At 47.9% G+C, this 23159-nt stretch overlaps 1 protein-coding gene across 3 annotated transcripts; it reads right to left on the minus strand.

The window, feature by feature from the left end:
• Positions 1-674: 674 nt before the first annotated feature.
• On the minus strand, positions 675-22461 carry LOC310699427 (uncharacterized protein). 3 transcript variants are annotated; one of them, XM_083487276.1, is made up of 5 exons: positions 21877-22461; positions 16029-16147; positions 11402-11500; positions 10617-10781; positions 675-2680 (listed from the first exon to the last, which is right to left on the minus strand). In XM_083487276.1, exons 1-5 carry the CDS (start codon positions 21911-21913, stop codon positions 2534-2536), a joined length of 567 nt encoding a protein of 188 aa, XP_083343402.1. In that variant the 5' UTR covers positions 21914-22461; the 3' UTR covers positions 675-2533. The 3 variants fall into 3 exon arrangements, with proteins under 3 accessions (XP_083343402.1, XP_083343401.1, XP_083343400.1); XM_083487275.1 differs by having other exon boundaries at positions 16029-16150; XM_083487274.1 differs by lacking the exons at positions 16029-16147; positions 21877-22461 and adding an exon at positions 12908-13177.
• Between the last annotated feature and the right edge of the window lie 698 nt (positions 22462-23159).

A 23159-nucleotide genomic window follows, 5' to 3' on the forward strand; every position in this document is an offset into this window, starting at 1 on the left:
CTTCTGCGGTGGTGCTGGCTGGCTTTGACACATATCAAGCCCTGCATCTGTAGCCTTGTCCTTCCAGCATCGGCTACCATAAATATAGCGGGAGTGGGTGGCGCTGGGGTCTAAATCACTGAGCCTCTTCGGCTTGCCAATCAGGAGGTCGGAGGTTCAAATCGACACGACGGTGGTGAGCTCAGTCCCGGCTCCTGCCAACCTAGCAGTTCGAAAGCACGCCAGTGCAAGCAGATAAATAGGTACTGCTGCAGCGGGAAGGTAAACGGTGTTTCTGTGCACTCTGGTTTCCATCACAGTGTCCCGTTGCGCCAAAAGCGGTTTAGTCACGCTGGCCACATGACCCAGAAAGCTGTCTGTGGACAAATGCCAGTTCCCTCGGCCAGTAAAGTGAGATGGGTGTAAAGTCCAGCTTTGACCATCTAGGGGCCCTTTACCTTTACTATAAATATGCAGGAAGGACCAGTGGCCTCGCTATGGTTTGGTTTCTTAAAAACTCTGGCCTACTGAGCTGGGAAGCAGCTGTTAGCACAGTCAAGAGGGCAGACTTGATGAAATGCTTTAGGGAGACGCCTGGGTCATTCTGCTTCTAGCCAGGAGTGCCGCAGGCTGCCCTTTCATGCTTTCGTCTGCCCTGTGTGTCTGGTTATGTCCCTCAGTTTGCTTTTGCCTCCTGTGCATTTAATCCATTCTTTTTTTAAAAAATCTGGGATGTAGCAGCTCCCTCCATTTTGATTTTCAGGTGGGAGGGGAATTCTACCATCTGAAACCACGTAGCCATATACACAGGAAACACCAGCATTTGGAAAAAACAAAAACCTAGTAAGGAAAGGGAAAATAAATGATGCAATGCATGCATGAACGCAGTAGACACGAGGTTGAATCCACCAAAATCGCTGCTCGCATGGGATTTCTTTGGCAACACAACAGAACTTCCCCTGCCTCTATGTACCTTCTGCACTGCCGATATCCGCAGCAGAGGCTTGGGGGGGTGTGGATGCCCAAGGAGATTTGGGGGTGTGTGGAAAGGGAGGGAAGTTCCCTTGTGCCTGCATCTGTTTTCTAATGGTAATAATGCAGAATTGATCTGCAGTGAGCTTTTATTTCTGGAATTTAAACTAGTTTGTCAAGTAGCACTTTTCAGGGGCAAAAATATACAACGTAGCTAGCTAGTGTGGGGAGTTCATAGCGGAGGAAAAAGAACTCAGTCTCCATGGATTCTAGAATAAAATAATGTGTATTCAGCCTTAGTGTTGTGTGTCTGCACTGCCATAATTATAGGCTGGAACCTGTATGAAACAAAAGAATCACTGCTGACCTTCTCAATTCCACACAAAGGAATTTGGCTAAACCCCCCCCCCCAAGCATTACACTCACAAAGTTGCAATGGGAAAGGAGGCCCCCAAAACATTTTTTCTCTCTGATCTGATTGTTTCAGTTTTAACAATGGCATTAGGAACATTTTAAAAGCCTCTTTGTCAAATACAAAAAACAACAACCATCCAAATAACAAAAATCAAAGAGTCGAACTGACAGAGCAATCAAGGAGAGTAAACAATGACAGGAGTGATAGCTATCAGTTATCACCACCTTCCTCCCCTCCTGGGGGAGATCCCTCTTGTCTCTGCATGTAACCCTTTCTTGGTTATATGGCTTGGCCCCTAAAACCTTGGGCTGCTTCAGACTCCCAAGAAGGGAGGGAATTCCCTGCAGAAGCTCCAGATCCTGCCTTCTGCTGTCCTATTTGGACTTGCGAAACTGCCCTGCAGCATTGAAAGAAAAGAGAGAGAAATCCTCATTGGAATTTGTCCGAGAATCAGTAGAAACAGCTGGAGGCAAAATACATTCATTCTGTCACTTGAAGCTGCAGTCCCTGATAAGCGACACTCCTTAAGACAACCAGAGAGACAAAAGAAACTTTCTCCTGTTCAGGCTTAATACTTTGCAAGTTTGGCAGCTCCCACTGTTGTCTTTTTAATGTAATGGTTGCTGGTGTTCCCCTCCAAGGATGCTCTTTGAACAGGAAGTGTTGGCCTGCCTCTTGAAAAATGACAAGGGGAGCCTCTCGCTGGCTTGGTCCAAAGTTTGACCCTGCAAGCTGAAATCTCCATAGGGTTTTCTACGTGGCTTTTCAATTCCTAGGGCAAGAAGGCAGCCCTGAGGGTAACTGATTCCGGCCCTCTGCCCTGAGAGACAGGAGTCCCTAGATCTAGTCTCTTCAAAACTCCTCCGGCCTTGGATACTTCAAAAGAGAGAGACCACAGCTTCCACCAAGTGGTGTACACAGCACTGTTCAGCCGTCCTCAGGCTCAGTTCCAGAAAGAGCTGGCAATCTCCCAGCATTTGATCTCAATACTGTAATACTAGTAAGAAAAGGAAAGGGGAACAAAAAAACCCTTGGCTTTGGTGAGTTCCACCCAGTTCCTGGAAAGGTTTGGCAGGTTTCTGCTGTGCAGGTGAAACCCACACCCCAAACTCTGGCATTGTCCCGGACACGGGGGTGGGCTGGGGGGGGACGGACCCAACCTGCAGCCTACACCGAAGTGTTCCTCTGAGCATGGTAAGTCGGCGAAGCTTGCAGCATGTCCGGCAAGCTCTGTCCAGCTGACAACTCCGAACCTGCTCCAGTCCCTGGTAAGGTTGCAGGATACCTCAGGGCTTGTTCGTAGGGTGGCGGTAACTGAAAAAAAGAAGCAGCTTGTTATACCGCCTCCTGAGAGAACCACAAATGATCTGCCCACTTTGGCCTATGCAAATGTTTTTCCCCGGCATGTGTGCCAAGGCTCAGTTATTGTGCCAGCTTCACCCACCAGCCGCCACCACACCTACTTTGCCCAGTGTCCACACACCAGTGAGCTTGGGTTCCACAAGCCTCACCCCTTATGCAACTGCATCGCACAATTCACGGCCCACAGGTGTGCTCCTGAGGCAGAAGCTGAGCTGATTTGCTTCCACGGTGTCTTCCAAAGCAATGCTGACAAAGAGCTGCACTGTTTGTTCATACTACAGTGGTACCTCAGGTTAAGAACGTAATTCGTTCCGGAGGTCCGTTCTTAACCTGAAACTGTTCTTAACCTGAAGCACCACTTTAGTTAATGGGGCCTCCTGCTGCCGCCGTGCCACCGGAGCCCGATTTCTGTTCTTATTCTGAAGCAAAGTTCTTAAACTGAGGCACTATTTCCGGGTTAGCGGAGTGTGTAACCTGAAGCGTATGTAACCTGAAGCGTATGTAACCCGAGGTACCACTGTATAGTGGTACCTCTGGTAACGAACTTAATTCGTTCCGGAGGTCCGTTCTTAACCTGAAACTGTTCTTAACCTGAGACACCACTTTAGCTAATGGGGCCTCCTGCTGCTGTCGCTGCGCGATTTCTGTTCTCATCCTGAAGCAAAGTTCTTAACTATTTCTGGGTTAGCGGAGTCTGTAACCTGAAGCGTCTGTAACCTGAGGTACCACTGTATTAGATTCTATGTCCTGCCTCTCCTCCAAGGAGTTCAGACGCATGCCGCCATCTTATCCTCCTAACCAACCGTGTGAGGTAGATTTGGCCGAGAGGCAACAACTGGTCCCAGCTCCCCCAGGGAGCTTAATGGCTGAGTGGAGACTTGAATTAGGGTCTCCCAAATCCCAGGCCCTGTTAAAAGCAAGGCTGTGGTGATATCGGCTCTGGTTTACGGGAATGGATTAGAACCTCAGAAATAATGAGCTGACATACAGCTGTCTCCCGTTAAGGTTTCAAGGCCGGTGTCACAAGTTAATTAGACCCATGGTCTAAGTTCCCATAAAACCTGGGCTGCTGGGAGTTCTCGGCAGCCAGCCAAGCAGGCTTTGGGGCTTTTGAAAGCATCTTGTTCCATTGCTCAGCCTACTGAGATTTAGGTGTGTTAATGTTAATTACCTGGATAAGTTAGTTTTGCTGTTTTCTTGCCTTCTGAGCTATGTTAATCTGTGTAATTATTTGGAGTTTCCCCCTCTCTTGTAGAGTTTTGTTTTAGTAAAAGTTTGCGTATGATTTTATGAAATCTGGTCTGATCTGAGCTGAACCCTTTCATTTCGACCACACTTTTCGGAGCACGGGTCATCATCCACCACAAACAGCTATAGCAGCCTTCATATTGGATGGATTCCCCCCCTAAATGATTTTTGAATTCAGAATTTATTGTTATTTATGTTTTATACTGTATTTTATGCTGTTTTTTGTTGCATCGATTAAGTGTTTTAAATTTGTTGTTAGCCGCCCTGAGCCCAGTTTTCTGAACCGGGAAGGGCGGGGTATAAATTATTATTATTATTATTATTATTATTATTATTATTATTATTATTATTATTATTATATCCGATGCTCCATCGACCCAGCAGTTCTGCCACCAAAACACTTGTGCATTGTTAGAAACAAGCATTTCGGGTCTCGCATCCTTTTCAGTCCCTCTGGCACACTGCCGAAAGCTACTCTTCTTTCGGTTAACCCCCCACTCTCCAAACATCCTAGAGAACCAGGATGCAGAAGACTGGCAGAAATCCTCATTATCAGATGGGCAGTTTTCTTCCCCAGCCCCCAGCCCTTTAAGTTCTGCTGATTTTCTGCTGAGATCACTTCAGTCCAGAGCAGTCCCTGGTTTGCTTCACTGAAGAGCAGCAACGGTCACTGGGGCCTCTGCCCAGTTCACCAGCTTGCTTTTGCTCAGGGGCAAATGAACAAATGAAAATATTCACGGTGGTTAGAAGTTGCTTCCATCCAGGTTTTAACAGTAAAAGAGTAGCCTTCCTAGAAAAGGATATTCTAACACAAGAACACCAGCTCACTTCCCTGCTGCGAGCCTGTTTACACACCGGACCATTAAGCTATTCCTTACATTCTTTTTTTTTAAAACAAGAAGGCCTTTGTGGGGGGCAGGGGAGAGAGATAAAACAGATTCAATTTTTAAATATGTTTTATTATTACAGTCGACTTCCGAAATGTTCAGAAACCCAAGGCGCGGCGTCCGATCAGTTTCCGATAGCACAGGTGCGCCAGAAACAATAGCGGAAGCTGCACCGGACGTTCGGCTTCCAAAAAAAGTTCAAAAACCAGAACACTCGCTTCCGGTTTTCAATTTTTCGTGAGCCAGAACGTTCGACTCTCAAGGTGTTCGGGAGCCGAGGTATGACTGTATTGTTACTTGATTAATGGGTTATTTAATGGCATATGTTTAAGGCTGCAGCTCCTCTGGGCAGGCATATATAAGGTTACACTGTTGTTTATTAAATTTACTAAAATTCGATAGCACCCTTCGCCCGAAAATCACGAGGCACTGGACAATATAAAAAGCACAAAAATGCGTAACGTAGTAACGAACAAAAACAAAAACATGTGCGCTCCCTCACACCGTCTTCCAGTTTGGAAGGTCACAGACTGACCGCTTAACGGTGCAATCCTAGACAGGTCTACCCAGGAGTAAGTCCTAGTGGTTTAACAGGCTTACTCAGAGGCAAGTGGACGAAGGATTGCAGCCTGAATACAGTGGTGCCTCGCAAGACGAAATTAATTCGTTCCGCAAGTTTTTTCTTCTTGCGAGTTTCTCGTCTTGCGATGCACGGTTTCCCATAGGAATGCATTGAAAATCAATTAATGCGTTCCTAGGGAAACCGCCTTCAGACCAGGTCCGGGGACAGTTTGTCCCCCGACCTCTTCTGAAGGCTGAGGGGAGGGGGAACAAGGGCTTTTCTTCCCACCCCCAGCCTTCAGAAAGCTGTTCTGAAGGCTGGTGGTGGGAAGAAAAGCCCTTCTTCCCACCTCCCGCCCCGCAAGCTCCGGGGACAGGAGGGCTTTGCTGCCGACCTCCAGCATTTTAAAAGCCCCTGCTGTCCCGGGGCGATTTTAAAATGCTGGCGGGCGGGAGCAGAGAAGCAGCCCCCTGCGACCCTCTCCCGGCTGGAGAGGTGACGTGCGCCTATGGCAGGAGCTCTGCGCCGGCATCCAGAGCGGGGCAGGACTTCTCTGCTGTCCCGGGGAGATTTTAAAATGCTGGGGGTCAGCAGCGAACGCTTCGCTCCCGCCCGCCAGCATTTTAAGATCGCCCGGGGCAGCGGAGAAGTCTCCGCTGTCCCGGGAAGGCAGGCGGGGGGGAGCAAAGACTTTTGCCCCCCGCCGGCCTTCAGAAGAGGTCCAGGACCTCTTCTGAAGGCCGGCTGTGGGCGAAAGTCTTTGCTCCCGGCCGCCAGCAATTTAAAACAGGTCCCCGGAGATTTCCCTATGGGCTTTCGTCTTGCGAAGCAAGCCCATAGGGAAATTCGTCTTGCGAAGCGCCTCCGAAACAGAAAACCCTTTCGTCTTGCGGGTTTTCCGTCTTGCGAGGCATTCGTCTTGCGGGGTACCACTGTAAGTAAAAAAGAGATGGGATTCACTTAAGGAGAGAGCCATATTGTTGTTGTTGAATTTATATACCACCCTATACCTCAGGGCAGGTCACAAAATAAAATCAAGCTATAAAACCGCAAAATATCTAATAAAAATAAAAACAACAACCCAATAGTCCCTCCCCCCTCCAAAAAAAACCTACATTTTAAAAGGGCATAGGATGTAAATTGGATCAACCAAAGGTCTGGTTAAAAAGGAACGTTTTTGCGTGGCACCTAAAGGTGTATAATGAAGGCGCCTGGGGAGAGCATTCCACAGATGGGGAGCCACTGCAGAGAAGGCCCCGTTCTCATGTTGCTACCCTCCAGACCTCTCAAGGAGGAGGCCCATGAAGAAGGGCCTCAGAAGATGATCTCAGGGTCTGGGCAGGTTCATATGGAAAGAGGCGGTCCATGAGGTTTGCGCTCCTGAGCCGTTGAAGGCTTTACAGTGATTTCTGCTTGCGCACCAGGGTTTCTCCTGTCCTCCCCCTGCACCCCTCCCCGTCGGTGGCTTGGAGGAGGTGTCAAAAGACAGCCCCACAGCACATAGAGGGAGGAGGGGGGGATTGTTCCATCTGACAAGCTGAGATACTTGAGCAGACAGGTTTGTTAATTTCTATTTTTTTTTTTGTTTCAAGCCCTCCTCTCCCAACACTCTGACCTTATGCCACACTGGTTCTCTGGTACATATACATTGTATTAAATATTCATATTGATTTTTAATTGCATTCAATAGGTTCTTTTATTTCTGATTTATTCCAAAAAAGCTATCAGGGAGTCGTTTTTTGTATGTTGCACAAGCTATGGATTTTGACTTTAGGGCCTTTTTCTTTCCTGGCACATACTGTCCTGGGCGCAAAGATCTGAAAAGTAGAGCTCTGTGCGCCTTTCTTATCTTTCCTGCATCAGAAAAGCTACTTTCAGGGGCTTCAGGTTTGTTAATAGTGCAGCGCTGAATTCCACCCAACAGTTTTAAAGTTAGTACCATCCTTTCTTCTTAGAAGCGGCACGCATGTGCCGTTCCAGACCTTATCTTAGAAGAGGCATCCCGTCCTAAGAGGCAGAAAAGGGCAGGTGCCTCTTATGAGATGGGGCTTGCCATAACTCAGAGGTAGAGCATATCTGCCTTGCATGTAGAAGGTCCCAAGTTCAAACCCCGGCTGGAAAGAAGGGACTGGGAGAGGCTCCCTGCCTGAAATCCGGGACAAACTGCTGCCAGTCAGTGTGGGAGATGCTGAGTGAGATGGGCCAACGGTCTGACTCAGCAGAAGGAAGCTTCCTGTGTTCGTATCTTGTAATCTTTATATGTACTTGAATCAAAAATACATTGTTGTAAGGGGGGAACCGCTGCCTATTTAACGGGGGGGGCACCTTTTTGTAGATAAAGAAGTTTTCCATCAATTAATCGGATTAATTGCTTGCATTGATGCTTGCATCACAGCTGGCAGGGGCTGAAGTCCTGAACATCAAGGAAGTACAGTGGTACCTCTGGTTACATACGCTTCAGGTTACAGACTCCGCTAACCCAGAAATAGTACCTTGGGTTAAGAACTTTGCTTCAGGATGAGAACAGAAATTGTGCAGCGGCGGTGCGGTGGCAGCAGGCGGCCCCATTAGCTAAAGTGGTGCTTCAGGTTAAGAACAGTTTCAGGTTAAGAACGGACCTCCGGAACGAATTAAGTACTTAACCCAAGGTACCACTGTACCAGATTGGTGGTGGCTGGTTTAAACTTTGCAGGCTTGGCTTCAACCATGCTACCTGACCTGCAGGGTGGAAATTCCTTTCTGTGCCTTTATTTAAGGAAGCCACTCTTCTGTCCTAACACAGGGACTCAGAGCCGCCACCACCACCACCACCACAACTTATTTATATGCTGCCCATGTGTCTTTTGAAAGTCAGGCAATTTTTTATTTCCTACTCTACCTTGTCAAACTACCAGGGTGGTGAGCATCCCAATCAAACTCAGAAACCTTCCTTGCCTACCCATCTCTCAGGGTTCAGAGCCCAGGGAAAACAAAACCTCAAAATCAGGCAGGGAAAAGATGGAGAACAAGAAACCATGAATATTGTCCGAGGGGAGATGTGCGACCCAAGTACAAAGATCAGCTTGTAACGTTCATTGCAACACGTGCCCCTGCTTATCCGCTCTGGGCCTCTCCTTATCTAGACTGCGGGTTGTTATGAAGGCTCACCTATCTGCTGAAAGCACTTTAAGTATGCAATATAAATGGTAAGTGGTTGCAAGAGTGCTGACTACCATTATTGCTCCTTTGATAGAGTACTTGTAAGGCTCAAGTCCATTAGAAGAATCAACAGCAATGCTTGAGTCTTCTACACGGCTACTCAGAAATAAATCTCTCTCTCTCTCTCTCTCTCTCTCTCTCTCTCTCTCTCTCCCCCCCCCCCCAGTTCAATGACATTTACAACCCAGCTGAGTTTGTAAACTGCCTCGGCCCTGTATACCTGAAGGAACATCTCCACCTCCCTCGTCGTTCAGCTTGGACACTGAGGTCTGGCACCGAGGGCCTTCTGCCGGTCCCCTCAGTGCGAAAAGTGAGGTTACAGGGAACCAGGAAGAGGGCCTTCTCGGCAGTGGCACCCTCCCTGTGGAACGCCCTCCCACCAGATGTCAAGGAGCTAAAGAGCTACACAACTTTTAGGAGACATCCAAAGGCAGCCCTGTATCAGGAAGGTTTTAATATTCTGTTTGTTATTAAGTTTTTATATGTGTTGGAAGCTGCCCAGAGTAGCTGGGGCAACCCAGCCAGATGGGAGGGGTATAAAGATTTTATTTTATTTTATTATTTATTTTTATTATTTTATTTTTTACTACTATTATTACTGTTATTCATCCTTAGAGGAGCCAAAGCTAATTCAAACACACCAAGTATAGCTGCCATTTGAGTGGAACACCAGCATCCCACAGCAAAATTATTTTGCCTTTTCAAACTACTCTATTCTCTTCACTGTAAATTTAAACCTGTTTGAAATGGGCTTCAGACTGTTTTAAGCTGTGGAAGTAGGCTTTTTTTTAAAATAAAAAAAAACTGGGCTTGTTTTTGATGAGGTTTCCTGTGGTGTAAAGCATTGGTTTCATTTGTCCCATCCTCATCTGGAGAGCCAGGGTGGTATACTGGTCAGAGTGCTGGCCTGGGACCTTGGAAACCCGGGTTCAAATCCCCGCTCAGCTGTGAAACTCACAGGGTGACCCTGGGCCTCAGCCTATCCTACCTTGGGAGGACAGAAATGGAGGGGGGGGAGGCATGTACACTATAAAAATCTTTGGTCAGATACGTTTTGCAGACTTTGAAGCACTACGCACACAAAACGTGTGAGCGGAGAGAACAACAGGATGCGTGTACAAGCATTGATGCTTCCTCCATTATGTCTCGGGGGTGGGGGAGAATCACTGCTTGGCTACAGCAGACGCAGGAAACCTTTTTACATCCAAAAATATCATTTCCTTCTGGGCAATCTTCCAAGGGCCACATAGCGGCAGCGGTGGATGGAGCCAGAGGCCAAAAGGGGCAGAGCAGCGGGTGTAACTCTTGCTCTTGTGCAGTAGGCAAGTTTCTGCGCACCTGCCTACCCTCCAGCCAGGCGAGAAGGAGACATTATCAGAGTGGAAGGACACATTCCAGCCAGGCAAAAACACTCAAAAAGGGTGCAAAGCAAGGACCTGCGTGGCCTGGGCAGAGTCCTGTAGGCCAGACAGAGAAATTTGGAGGGCCACATTGGGGTCTCTGGGCCTGAGGTTTCCTATATTCCTAGCTCCAGGTTAAAGGGGATCCTGGGCAGAGGGCCCTCTGGTCTGAGAACCCTCCTGTGACCCTGGCAGGCAGCAACAGAACAGCTCCTACAGTGCCAGGGGCATGGCAAGGCACTTTGCACTGCCTCAGAGGCTTTATCCCTAGCTGCCACCGTGTCTGTTTTGGCTCCTTGAGGAAGACAGAAGCACTTCTTTCCAAAAGATACAGGCTGAATCATTAGCCAGAAGGAATGTAAACAAGTGGCTTAGTGCTGGAGCCTCCTGGAACACTGTGTTCCTTCCAAGATAAAAATGCCATTGGAAAGATAGAGCCAGGTCTCAAGGTATCAGGAGGAGGAGGAGGAGGAACCTACGGGCAAGTTTTATAATTAGAGACCTGCCAGCGGGATAATTCTATACCCTAAGATAGTGGTAGGGTGGAAGGTTGTTGTTTTATTATTATTATTATTTTGCTGAAGATTGCTTACCTCTGGGGAGATCTCCGCCCACAAGCCGAACCTTTCGGCAATCATCTGGTGGATCTCCCGCTGGCGATCCTTCTTCCGCACGCTCTCGTAGCTCGGCAGCCGCGGCTGCTCCCACGGTGGGAGCTGGTAGCTGCTGGGGGGTCCGACACAGAACAGCTCATCTCCCTAGATGCACAGAGGGACACCATTAGCAAATGCACCCGGATGATACACCCAGCTCGGGGGCTCGTCCGTTGTTGCCTTCCCACTTTACTTTTTAAGAATTGGCTTGACGATAAAAATCCGCCGCTCGCCTATAATGGGAGAAGCGTCCTTCGGAAGAAAGCAAACCGGTGCCAGTTCTCGCATGCGGCACAATACTCTCCATGCTTCCCTCTTTGGGTGTCGAAATGTGTTATTTGCATGCATGCAAAGCCATAAAAGCCACACTGTGAAAATGGTGGGTCTGTGGAAGCCTTGTTCTTGGAACAGAGAATATGCCAGCAACGCTTTGTTCAACAAGTGCTGGCACAACAAGGCACTTGCTGAGGCTCGTGCCCCTTGCCCAGGGGTTTCCACAGCCACCAGGCCCATGGACCTGGTGCTTTTTCTCCCTGATTCCACCTCCTCATTGACCCAACCTCTTGCCTAGAGGGGACAACCCCTGGGGATCCACCATCAGCGGTTCCAACTCCCTCCCTGGTGTTTGGCTGGCCTCCTGAATCAAGCCCCCTTCTCCTGCGCAGGTCACGCTCCTTTTACAGGTGATTCGCCCAAACTTTCAGGAAGGAAAGTCTCCCCCTCACCTGGACGCCAGGGTTTTCAGCTGCGCTTTCCAGACGCGGCGTCCCTGACGGTGGTCCCACCAGACGCTGGTTGCTGCTGAAGTAGGGAGGGGGGCAATCCTGCGTGGAGCGAAAGAGAGGGAGGAAAGTTAAAATACAAGCCGAGCTTTCCTCTCGGGCAACTCCAGGGTGCGTGTTCAGCAAGCTGGCAATGTGTTCCATTGCGCAGATCAAAAGTAACAACACCTGGAAGGTCACAGGCTCCTCGTGGCCAAAGCTTGTGCCTCAAGATCAGTCACTGGCTTGGGGTCATAAACAAAATGGCCGTGCCTCCTCCTAGGAGTCAGGGCGGCAGAAAGGCCTTGACATCAAACCACCCTGTCCAGAGCCCCGTGCTTATTTAATTTTTTATTTTAAAAGTATTTCTAAGCTGCCTTTCTGGACCTCATGTGTTTCACAGAAGCGGAATGACTGCAAATCTCAATTAGCTGAAGCCTCTTCATGTTCATGTGACAAGAGCGCTGACTGAAAAGTTTCACCTCTGAAAACAAACGCTCACAAGCTGTTTTTTCTCCGACAGCTGCTGTCGTTGAATCACTCTTCAGGGCGCAGTTTTCTAGAACCAAGAGCTTCCCGGCAAGCTACACTTTCCTAGCTAAACCCACTTTTGGTATATGGCAAAATTATATCAATCCTGGTCCGTGAAGAGGCCTCAGAAAGCAACAGAAAGTTATGCCTGGGCAACCAGCCAGAGGACGCCAGGGATGGCTTCCATCCTCTCAGGAAGGAATGAGGGAGGAGCTCCTGGCTTGAGGAATCTACCATCTTCTTTAACAGAAATCTGAGAGACCCCCCCAAGTGCAAAGTTGTGGCTGATGGGGGAAGAAACTTAAAAGAACACCGTGCACCTGAGGCACAGCCAGCTTGTTTTCAGGGCAGGAACTGAACTTGCTGTCCCCTTCACAAACACAAAAGCCCTTCATTTCCTCCCAAGCTTTTCCTCAGCCTAATTTTAAAGGGAAAGCGGGTGGCAGTGGTTAAGCCTTTTTCGTTGTTGCTGCCTGTAAATATTTGAGCGTCGGAAACCATTGTCAACAGACTGCAAACTACCCCAGCAGATCACAATCTACCTCCTGTCTGTTGCTAGCCTCTGATATGTAATCCAGCACCTTTACAGCACCATGTCTGTTTGTTTGTTTTGGTGTGTGAGCCACCTTGGTTATTTGGGCTATTTAACTGCAGCAGCTGAAACATCCTTCCCACTCGCATAGGATGTTGTCTGTGTACATAATGATTCACCTGGGTGGCGGCAGTAAAGCACCTCAACCGCTGGTATATGGGATTCTGACATTAGGCCTGAAGCAGTGATAAAAGCCACTTGGTTGTAGATAAGAGTGAATCATCTACAGAAATCCCTAGCGCTGGTCTTTCCCAGACCTCCCACTCTATGCCTGAGCTCTACACACTGCTTCTCCTAGAGAGGCGTGTTTTGAGAACAACAGGAAGTCCTCCTGGGTGCCAGCCCACCTCCCAAAGGACGGGGATACAGCAGCGTTCTTCAAAGGTGTTGTTAAGACTACAGTTCGCATCAGCCCCAGCCAGCTCGGCCAAGGCAGTTGTATGGTCCAGCAACATCCAGGATGCGCAGCTGAAGGCCTTTGCAGTACAGGGTACAATCTCAGCTCTTCCTCCCTCTACCTTTGGACTCAGAGAGTTGCTACTAAGCAGACCCCTGCAAAAGGGCACAGAAGGCAGAGCCAGAAAGAGATCCATCACAAGTAACAGCAAGAAGGGAGCAGAGAAACCCAAAGAGAGAAGGAACAGGTTGAATGGAATCACGGGGCGGGGGGGGGGGACACCATGGGCTCACTTGAAAGGAGTGATTATACTACAGTGGTACCTCGGGTTAAGAACTTAATTCGTTCTGGAGGTCCATTCTTAACCTGAAACTGTTCTTAACCTGAGGTACCACTTTAGCTAATGGGGCCTCCCGCTGCTACCGCCGCACAATTTCTGTTCTCATCCTGAAGTAAAGTTCATAACCCAAGGTACTATTTCTGGGTTAATGGAGTCTGTAACCTGAAGCGTCTGTAACCCGAGGTACCACTGTACATCAATATTGGCCTTATTGAGAGCCTAGGGGAAATTCAATGATTTGCAAATGTCTGGTGTAGCACTTAAATGAGCCCAGACCTGCCTCCAGATATAATCCCTTTCCTCTGGGGAAAATTAACATCTTTGGGCAAGGAAAGAGGGACGTGATGGGTCAGCAAACTGCAATTTATATACGTGTCGGCCAGTACGACGTATCATATTCTTGTGGAAAGCGGGATGTGAGTTTCCAAGGGTCCGTTTTGCATTTCACTTTCTTCTCCCTTCCCTTCTGGTTTCTTGCAACGGAGCCTCTGAGAAACTACCTCCATTGTTCAAGCTAAGCCTCCACAGGTGGAGCAAGCAAAACGTAGCACCAGCTCCCGAAGCTCTGAAATCCGAACCTGGGATCCGAAAGGTGAGCCGCAAGCAAACAAGGCTCAGGCGTTGCCTCGGTAGGGCTTGCCAATCTGGCACATGGCCCTGAGCTCTCCCCAGCAGATCTACGTGTGCTGCTGCACAGCACTTAGCCAATCGCTTCGCTTCCACCCACAGACCCAAAGGTTCCACTTGCATGGGACCACCGACGCACTTGCAGAAGCCTTTGTGGTAGTGTGGCGAACTGGGCAAGGCAGTGTTTTGACAGCAGGTTGCCACCATATGATAACCTGCATGCACACATGTTATACACAGTAATCTGGGATAGTGGAGGCCGCATGGCTGGAGGCCAGAAATGATCACTTTCCCACACAAGCACCATGCAGCAAACTTTTAAGAGGCTCTTGCACCTGGGCCCCATCAACTCAAACGGTGTCGCCTCCTGTGCCACAAAAGCCCACAAGGGTAGTGGCATGGCAGTCTCGAGAAAACAAAAGGAAAGTTCCCAACTGGAGGGGATACCGCAACTGGAAAGTTGCAATTCCTCCAGCAAAAATCAGGAGAGACCACACCTATCAAACATTTCATCTTGACATGACTTGAATTGAGCATTCCTAAATTCTGGCCTGATTTCATGATGTGACACCTGGACCCCAAAACACAAGCTTTTATTAGGAAAGCATTTCAATTGTCCCTGAACATGAACGTGATACACAAAACTTATTGGGCTGAGGAAACCCTTGTCACAGCCCTCTTGGCCATACTAGGGACATGGCACATTTCTGTTACTTCAAAGCAATTCTGAGTTTTTGCTGCCACCCTCCAATCAATGTTGGGTTCTGGACTACAAGCACTGTGGGATTTCTCTTGCTTTTGCCACGTGGCTATATCTACACCAACATGCATCCTGTAAAGGAATTCCTGCTATCTGCCAGGAATTACCTGAAAGTCACCCCTGATGGTTCCTTTCCAGGAGAGTTAAGGGAGCCATCTTCACTGCTTCTGGTGGCCAAACTGCACTTTTTACCACGAGCAGTTTCATATGTGAATATGCGGAAGTACAAATGTAAATGAATAAAGGGATTTGTTCCTCACTGAAGGGAACCTCTGAATACCAGTTGCTAAGGAACACGTTTGGGGAGAGAGAGGTCTGTTGCTCTCATGCTCTGTTTGGGGGCTTCTCAAGAGTCCACTCTCTGGCTGGTCGTAGGGAGAAACAGGGTGCTGGACTAGATAGGCCTTTGGTGGTCTGAACCTGCAAGAGGGGAATTATACACAGACTGCCCAGGTTTTTTGGTCTTTCAAATGTCTAATGCACGGTGGGGTGGGGAGAGAAATGCCATGAAGTTGCTCAGGTGCTCCTCAAACAGCAGTCATCAAAAAAGCGTGTGTGTGTGTGTGTGTGCATAAGAGAGAGGGGAAGGGTTTGTGACTGTGTGTGAGAGAGAGAGAGAGAGAGAGAGAAGAAAAATAGGGGGAAATGTTCTCTCTGTGGCTGTCTCCAATCGTGAGCTGTGCAAAGTATAATGCTGGTTGCCAGGATACCAGCAACCAAGAGTGGCATTGTCTGTATTTTACCCGTGCCTTACAGTAGCACTCCCTGCTGTGATCCATCGTTGCCAAAAAAGAAAGAAAGAGAGAAGGAAAGAAAGAGAAAGAAAGAAAAAGAAAGAAAGAAGTGTGCCAGAGAGTTAAGGAGGAGTGCAGTTCTCTTAGGCGCAGGGGGAGATCACCATCGCCCTGGCGACCTGCGTCACTCCTGGCGCTGCCTTCTCGTGCTCTCAAAATTCAATAACGTGCCCCCCGACAGCACAAGCCATGCTCAAAAGCCGCCCATTGGCGACACACTCAGGTGAAAGGGCTTTGTTGGTGGACGAGAGTGGGAAGGAAGCGGGGAGCCAGGGAGTGTCTTGGTGAGTACACACTATAACCCAGCAGGAGAGAACTGCAAATAGGCCTTGAGCTGCTCTCCAGCCAGGAGTAAGCAATGAATTATTATAATCATAATAATGCCTAAACCCCGAGGCCATTCTGTAGAAACATGTAAAGGGAACCTACAGAAGGCTGAGTTGGGCGGGTGCCTTGGTTCCTTCCGTCCCATGTGGTGGGTGGGCAGGTGGGTGCATTCGGATGCAAGGCCTATTGAAACAGCAGGGAAGAGGGAGGTGGAGATACTCACATACTGACTGGGGCTCTGGAAGAAACGGCAAGAGCACAGGAACTGGCAGCACAGAGGGTCCCGGTGGTACAAAAGCAGCAGCAGCACCAAAATGGCCACGATGAAGATGGAGGAAGAAACTGCTGTCAAGGAAGAGAAAAGGGGAAACACGGGTGAGGGTGTTCCACAGAGCCTGGGACTAGGCCTCAGGCTTCACATCCTGGCTGACGTCTCCAGGAAATGTACACTCTGCAAGGCTAAAGGCAACGGGGGCAGGAGAGAGTGCCACTGTTTTAGCGCCCTGTGGCATCCTAACCGAGTTCATCCCTAGCTAGGAGCAGTGACTTTGGGAACCTACATGGGCACAATGGAAATACGAATGATAGAAACAGGTACTCAAATGCTCCTGGAGAAGACTGGAAACAGGAGCTGCCAAAAGCACACTTTTCAAGCCTTCCTAATTGTCTCAACTTTTCTCTCATAACTGAGATTCCAGCCCTTGGCAGACAGAAACAGGTGCCCAGTTCTTAAAAAACAAGCAAAACACACCAATGCAGATATAGCAAACTGAATCGGGGTGCGATCTGCCTCGGGGCAGACACAACAATGAGGTTTATGGTCTAAGATTTGGTGGAATTCCAGCACCACTAAGAAATGCAAAGATGGTCAATGAATTCTTTTATTTGACCAAGCTTGTAAACAGGCTTCTTATGGCAAGTAAAAAATGGTCTCCATTCTGACTAGGTAAAGAAGCTTCTGTGAACTGAAACGAGAAACTGCTATTTTTAATCAAATAAAACCATCAATATGCCACAAGTATCTGTGGGAAAGGTAGGCTGTGAAGCATGCTTGTGGACTAGTAACTTGTCACATTTACATGGCCGGAATCAATCTATGTTGGTAGGCGAGTTGTTGTTGGGTGTTTTTCTTTAAAAGAGCATCACAGAGCTCCAGTAGTTTGAGAGTGATACTCTTGTTCAACCAAATCTCTGCACATTTAGGAATGTGAAAGCTTTCTATTCAGGAAGAACAGAAATACAGTGGTACCTCGGGTTAAGAACTTAATTCGTTCCGGAGGTCCGTTCTTAACCTGAAGCACCACTTTAGCTAATGGGGCTTCCTGCTGCCGCCGCACGATTTCTGTTCTCATCCTGAAGCAAAGTTCTTAACCCAAGGTAATATTTCTGGGTTAGCAGAGTCTGTAACCTGAAGCGTACCTGAGGTACCACTGTATAGCTAATTTTAAGAGGCTGGCAGTTGTCTAAATGTCTCTTAAGCAGGCTATCTATCACATGAAACATAGGTCATGACAATCTAGCCTTAGCTCATAAGCCCCATCGGAGATGGGCCTGTGAAACTTCTTCTCTGTAAAGGGCCATGCACAGATTTGGTACTAAGCAAGTAGAAAAATAAATAAATTCAGCGTCCTGTTATCACAACAGGCAACTACTGCCCATGGGAAGCCCGCAAGCAGAACCTGAGATTCCACCCCCTGGTCCAAATTGCCCCTTAAGGTAAAGGTATAGGAGCCCTGGATGGTTAAGTCCAGTCCAAGGCAACTATGAGGTTGTGGCACACATCTCGCTTTCAGGCCGAGGGAACCAGCACTTGTCCACAGACAACTTTCTGGGTCATGTGGCCAGCATAACCAAACCACTTCTGGCGCAACGGAACACCATGATGGAAACCAGAATGCACGGAAACTCCGTTTACCTTCCTGCCGCAGCAGTACCTATTAATCTACTTGCATTCTGATGTGCTTTCGAACTGCTAGGTTGGCAGGAGCTGGGGCAGAGCAACAGGAGCTCACCCCATAGGGGGGATTCGAACCACCGACCTTCTGATTGGCAAGCCCAAGAGGCTCAGTGGTTTAGACCTTACCTTTACCCCTTATTGCACCCAGCAATAGCAGATATGGTGCTCCCTTGCGTATGCGGCTCACTTGTATAAACTTTCCAAGCACTTCCTCCTTATCGTACGCTGCCTCTGCTATAGTGGCACTACGGCCCTACCGCTTGTAGCACAATCTAATCTGGGTGATTTGAGGTAAACTATAAAACATGGTTGGCTTTCCAGGGAGTACTATGCAGCTGGCCTGTTGCTAGTTTCTCAAGCACTAAACCTGTTTCACTGCCCCATTTTCAACACCCACCACTAAGAAATAAAATACAGATGCAGACCTTCAACACAGTCCTTCTGGGATACTGTGTCACCTACATAGTATTAAGTACCGTTCCCAAATTTCAGCCACTTCTCACTTCCAGTCCCACCCAGCCCTGGCACAGTCCAAAAAAACACCTGGGACAAAAGAAAATCACAAACATTTCAAATGAACTGCTAGTATTTGGGTATACGTTTACTGCAACCAATGTCATGTGCTACGGTAAAGAAGCAATAAAACTGATCCAGGAGAGCAGTTTTAAGTGCCCATACAGAGTACTGAAAATCAAAAATAACTTTTTTTTGGGGGGGGGGGAGAATTCCAAAGGATTCCTAAAGGATTCTGGTATTTGGGGCACATTTTTAGTCCAGCCAACAGAAACTATTGGGGTACAAAATGCAAAACTGACACAGAGAAGCAGAGCAGAGTTGGTTTTTCCCAGGGGTCTGCAACCTTTAAGACAAAAAGAGCCACTTGGACCCGTTTCCGAAGGAAAAAAAAAACCTGGGAGCCGCAAAACCATTGTGACATTTAAAGCATGCGCGCCGCTGCCCTCTGATCTGACAGCGGGCGGGAAGGTGACATTGGGACGGTGCGTGACTAACGCACGAACCGCCCCCATGCAACGTCACAGCCAGTACAGCGCCCGCCACAGTGGGGAGTGTCGGGGTGCACAATGCACCTCCTCCCCTCGCTAGTATCCGCCCTGGAGCCGCGGCAAAGGTGTAAAAGAGCCACATGCGGCTCCGGAGCCGCGGGTTGCAGACCCCTGGTTTTTCCTGACATGACACACTTGGTTTGGATGTGTCCAATTTCCAAGGTGTGTTGGAATTTGGCTTAGGATAATACAATGCCCCCAAGCCCACAAAATCTCTCTCTCTCTCTCTCTCTCTGTAGTTACATTTTCCATTTCTCTCGAATAAGTTTTTGTGGGTTTTTTAAGTCCTTATTCCCTCTGGGATTTTCTTTAGTGCTTTCCTCTCTCCCCATTAATCCCTGCCTTGCCTTCTTCCTTTGTATCACATATTCTTAGAACATAAACCTGTGGGCAGGACCTGCCTTTATTCTACTCTGGAGGCGCTTAGCAAGAGGTAAGACCTCAAGAAATAGCTGAATGACACCAGGGAAATTTGGCAACTAGCAAAAAATCCAACGAAAACAGCAGCAATTAAACCACTGGAGGACTTTGGGTCCCAGGAGCCTGCAATTCCACCACATACTGACTTCATATTAGCCCTATTGGTTTTAATAGGATTGGAGTAAAAACATGTTTGGGATTGTGACCTTAATCTCTTAATTTTCACATTCCTCATATTTCTGCTTTCAAATGAAAGCCAGATGGTAATATTTCCTTATTTCACTTAAGATGGTAATCCACTCATTTTTGCAACAAAAAACCACCCTGAAAAGTCCAAGCATTTCTACTTTGCAGCCCTCAGACTAACAACTTACTTCCAAGTAGCTCTGCTGACCATAGGTGATTATGCAAGAGAAATCAAGTTTAAATATCATTCTGTTGTGTTTCCACCTGCTTTATCAGAACAAGGCTGTTCAGAAGCTAATGCAGAAGAATTTGATCTGCAAGTTTGAGGGCCATTGTTCAAAAAGCCCTGGCACCTCCAACATAGATTAATTTTGGGGGGCTTTTAACATATTCTGGTTTATGCATGCTGGATCAGGGATCATGCATGCAGCAGCCTGAGTTATAACTAGATTAGATCTTGATAGAACAATCTTGTCTGCAGGTGGGAAACTGTCCTTATTCTACCATGTGGAGTCAGCAGAACTGAGCAGAGGAGGGAGCTTCTCATCTGTGCTGAATTTGCTGGACTTATGTCTATTTAAGTCAGTGGAGCATGTCACCCAACAACAACTGGAAGCCCATTAGATTCCCATCCCTGGTTTAAAAAAGCCTTTTCTTACTTTCATTTGGAACACCAGATTTTTCCAAACAAGGAAAAGTAACAGGGATGCAATGAACGGTGCTTCCACCGACAAATGAACAAATCTTGCTCTCTCCTGCTGGTATACAGACAACACGGCCAATTTATTTCATCACTCTGACTCCCAACAGTTTCATAAAGGGAATTGCTGGTCTAATCTTTGCTTTGGATGAGAAAGGCTTTTTAAAAATTCTATACTTCATATTCTGTGTCTCTCACCTGTACGTGAGGCATGTTGGACAGGGATACAGGAGTTTTCACTTGGGCTATACAACTCTCTGCCCTGGGAGAGCAGCCTGGCCCTTGGAGCCATTTTTAATTATCATTTGCTGCCTTTTGAAAACATGCCTGTTCTGGTAGCCGTTTTTATAGTCAAACTGGCTAATTGTATATGTCATTTTTGTTTGCCTCATCATTTATTTAATTGAGACTCTGTTTTCAATACTTGATTTTGTATTTTGATTTTACTGTTGCTAACCAGCTTGGGCGTCTTTGGGTGGAAAATGGGAGAATGCGTATTGACTAATATTTTTTGTAATGCTTCCAGATAGGCTGCTGTACTTTTTGCCCGAATAATATGAAGGATATCCTTCTCTGCAGGCGTCTTTGGAGAGCCTTGATAATGATCTACAATGGGCAGTTTACTATGTGTGTGGAAGACACAAGCCTTCAGACCTCAGAGGAGGGCACAGGTCACACTATGAAACTCCAAAACTTGTTCAACAAAATATGTACCACTCTCACATCCAAAAAAACGGGCACTACAATATCAACATGGGGAGCAGGTGATTGACAATCATCAATCTTGTCTCTCTAGCAGGTGATCCCAGATGTCTCTTCAAATTCCAAACAGTATTTTGCTCACAAAAGAGCTTGGAGCTGTAATTCTTGTAGGAAACCTCTTACAACATTTTTATCCAACCGAAAGCCAAAACAGGAAAAAGTGATACCTTTCATTAGATCAGGTGCTTAGTATAGAAAGAAAAACTGCATGCAAGTTTTTTACTTCACAGAAACCTTTGTTAGGTAGAAGCAGTCCTATGGCTCTCCAAAGCTTCTATATTTCTGTACCAGTTTAAGTTCCTCTGATAAGCTGTACCATTCTGCTCGCATCATTCTCTGCTGAACTTCTGCACAAACATACTGAAGAAAAGGAATGGCAGGAAATTCAAATACATAAACAGGATTCCACCGTCCTGATTTGAACGTTATCCCTACATGCTCCTTACAGCTCTGTGGGAGTGTCAAAAGGGCTCCTGATGCACTGAGCCAGCCCTTCCAATCCCTGGAGCTATGCCAATGCTAACAGAGCTCCCTAATAGTTCATCTCCTCCAGTAACCCCCACGAAGGGCAGGAGGTCAACATGGGTGATGAATCCACAATGCAGAGGGATGCCAAGCCAGAAGCTAAGTTAGCATCCCTGAGAACATGACCCAAGTTAGCATTCACAGCAGGAAATCACCCTTTCTGCCACAAAAGCTGTGACTTGCAGAAACCTGCAGCTGCCTCTGCAAGGCTAAGACTTTGCCCAGTACCTGCCTGTAATATAAACAACCAGGTCCCAAGCACTTGAATCTACCAGTTTCCCTGAAGGGGCCATAAACAGGGTCTAGGTGCCAAACCAAAACCACATTATGTGTGTGCATACAACGAAGTATAACGCCAGGGACATAACCAAGCAGGGGGAGGCAGTCTCATTTGGGGGAGACAACTCCCAGCATCCATCCCGATTTAAAGGCGAGAGAAAGCCATGCAAGGACTCACTGGTGGCTATGATAATCGCCACGACGCTGCTATCCATGGGAACAGGGGCGGTGGGCGGGTGTGGCAGCGCCTCGCTCGGCTGGCTCAACTCTGGTCGACTGCGAGATCCCTTCCAGCTTGGTGGCTCCACATGGAGGAGGGGAATCCGCCCGAATCCAGTCCCCGCCGGCGAATTCACCAGCCCTCCAGTTCCGTTAGCTTTGGACCCCCCCCCCCCGCCACGACGGAGCCCGTGCAGCCCAGTCCGGTTCCTTCTGGCTTCTCCTCGGGTTCGATCCCGGGATACGTCCGGCCAATGACTGGCTTCGTGCGCTCCTAACTTATCGCTCCCCTCCTGCTCTTCCTTGCATCGCTCCCGGGGTTAGCATCGCACTCTCAGGGCAGTAAGCTCTTCGGCACCGAGCTCTCCTCTTCCTTCCAGCGCTGGGCTGGTTGGTTCTGGAGTAATATTTTTTTGCACTTTCCGTCCTCGGTCTCCCTTAGGGCAGATAAGCTGTTCCAAAGGTGAGCGCGCCAGGGGGAGAGCTTGGCTCGGCTCCTTCTTCGGCAGATGACTGGCTTCGGAGACGCTCCCCCCGCAAAAGGGTTGTTTTCAACACCCACCACTAAGAAATAAAATACAGATGCAGACCTTCAACACAGTCCTTCTGGGATACTGTGTCACCTACATAGTATTAAGTACCGTTCCCAAATTTCAGCCACTTCTCACTTCCAGTCCCACCCAGCCCTGGCACAGTCCAAAAAAACACCTGGGACAAAAGAAAATCACAAACATTTCAAATGAACTGCTAGTATTTGGGTATACGTTTACTGCAACCAATGTCATGTGCTACGGTAAAGAAGCAATAAAACTGATCCAGGAGAGCAGTTTTAAGTGCCCATACAGAGTACTGAAAATCAAAAATAACTTTTTTTTGGGGGGGGGGGAGAATTCCAAAGGATTCCTAAAGGATTCTGGTATTTGGGGCACATTTTTAGTCCAGCCAACAGAAACTATTGGGGTACAAAATGCAAAACTGACACAGAGAAGCAGAGCAGAGTTGGTTTTTCCCAGGGGTCTGCAACCTTTAAGACAAAAAGAGCCACTTGGACCCGTTTCCGAAGGAAAAAAAAAACCTGGGAGCCGCAAAACCATTGTGACATTCTTCGGCAGATGACTGGCTTCGGAGACGCTCCCCCCGCAAAAGGGTTGTTTTCAACACCCACCACTAAGAAATAAAATACAGATGCAGACCTTCAACACAGTCCTTCTGGGATACTGTGTCACCTACATAGTATTAAGT

Source organism: Podarcis liolepis, assembly GCF_965112155.1.
Source record: "Podarcis liolepis genome assembly, chromosome: 2".
Taxonomy (NCBI): Eukaryota; Metazoa; Chordata; class Lepidosauria; order Squamata; family Lacertidae; genus Podarcis; species Podarcis liolepis.

What these genes read in the sequence shown, in the direction of transcription:
- LOC310699427 (XM_083487274.1), bottom strand. Translation starts at nt 13,153, where the DNA reads ATGGATCTCTTTCTGGCTCTGCCTTCTGTGCCCTTTTGCAGGGGTCTG. An exon ending in CTGAAAACCCTGGCGTCCAG is followed by an intron (nt 10,782 to 11,401) that starts GTGAGGGGGAGA and finishes CTGTGCATCTAG; the next exon opens with GGAGATGAGCTGTTCTGTGT. An exon ending in GGGCGGAGATCTCCCCAGAG is followed by an intron (nt 2,681 to 10,616) that starts GTAAGCAATCTT and finishes TCTTTTTTTCAG; the next exon opens with TTACCGCCACCCTACGAACA.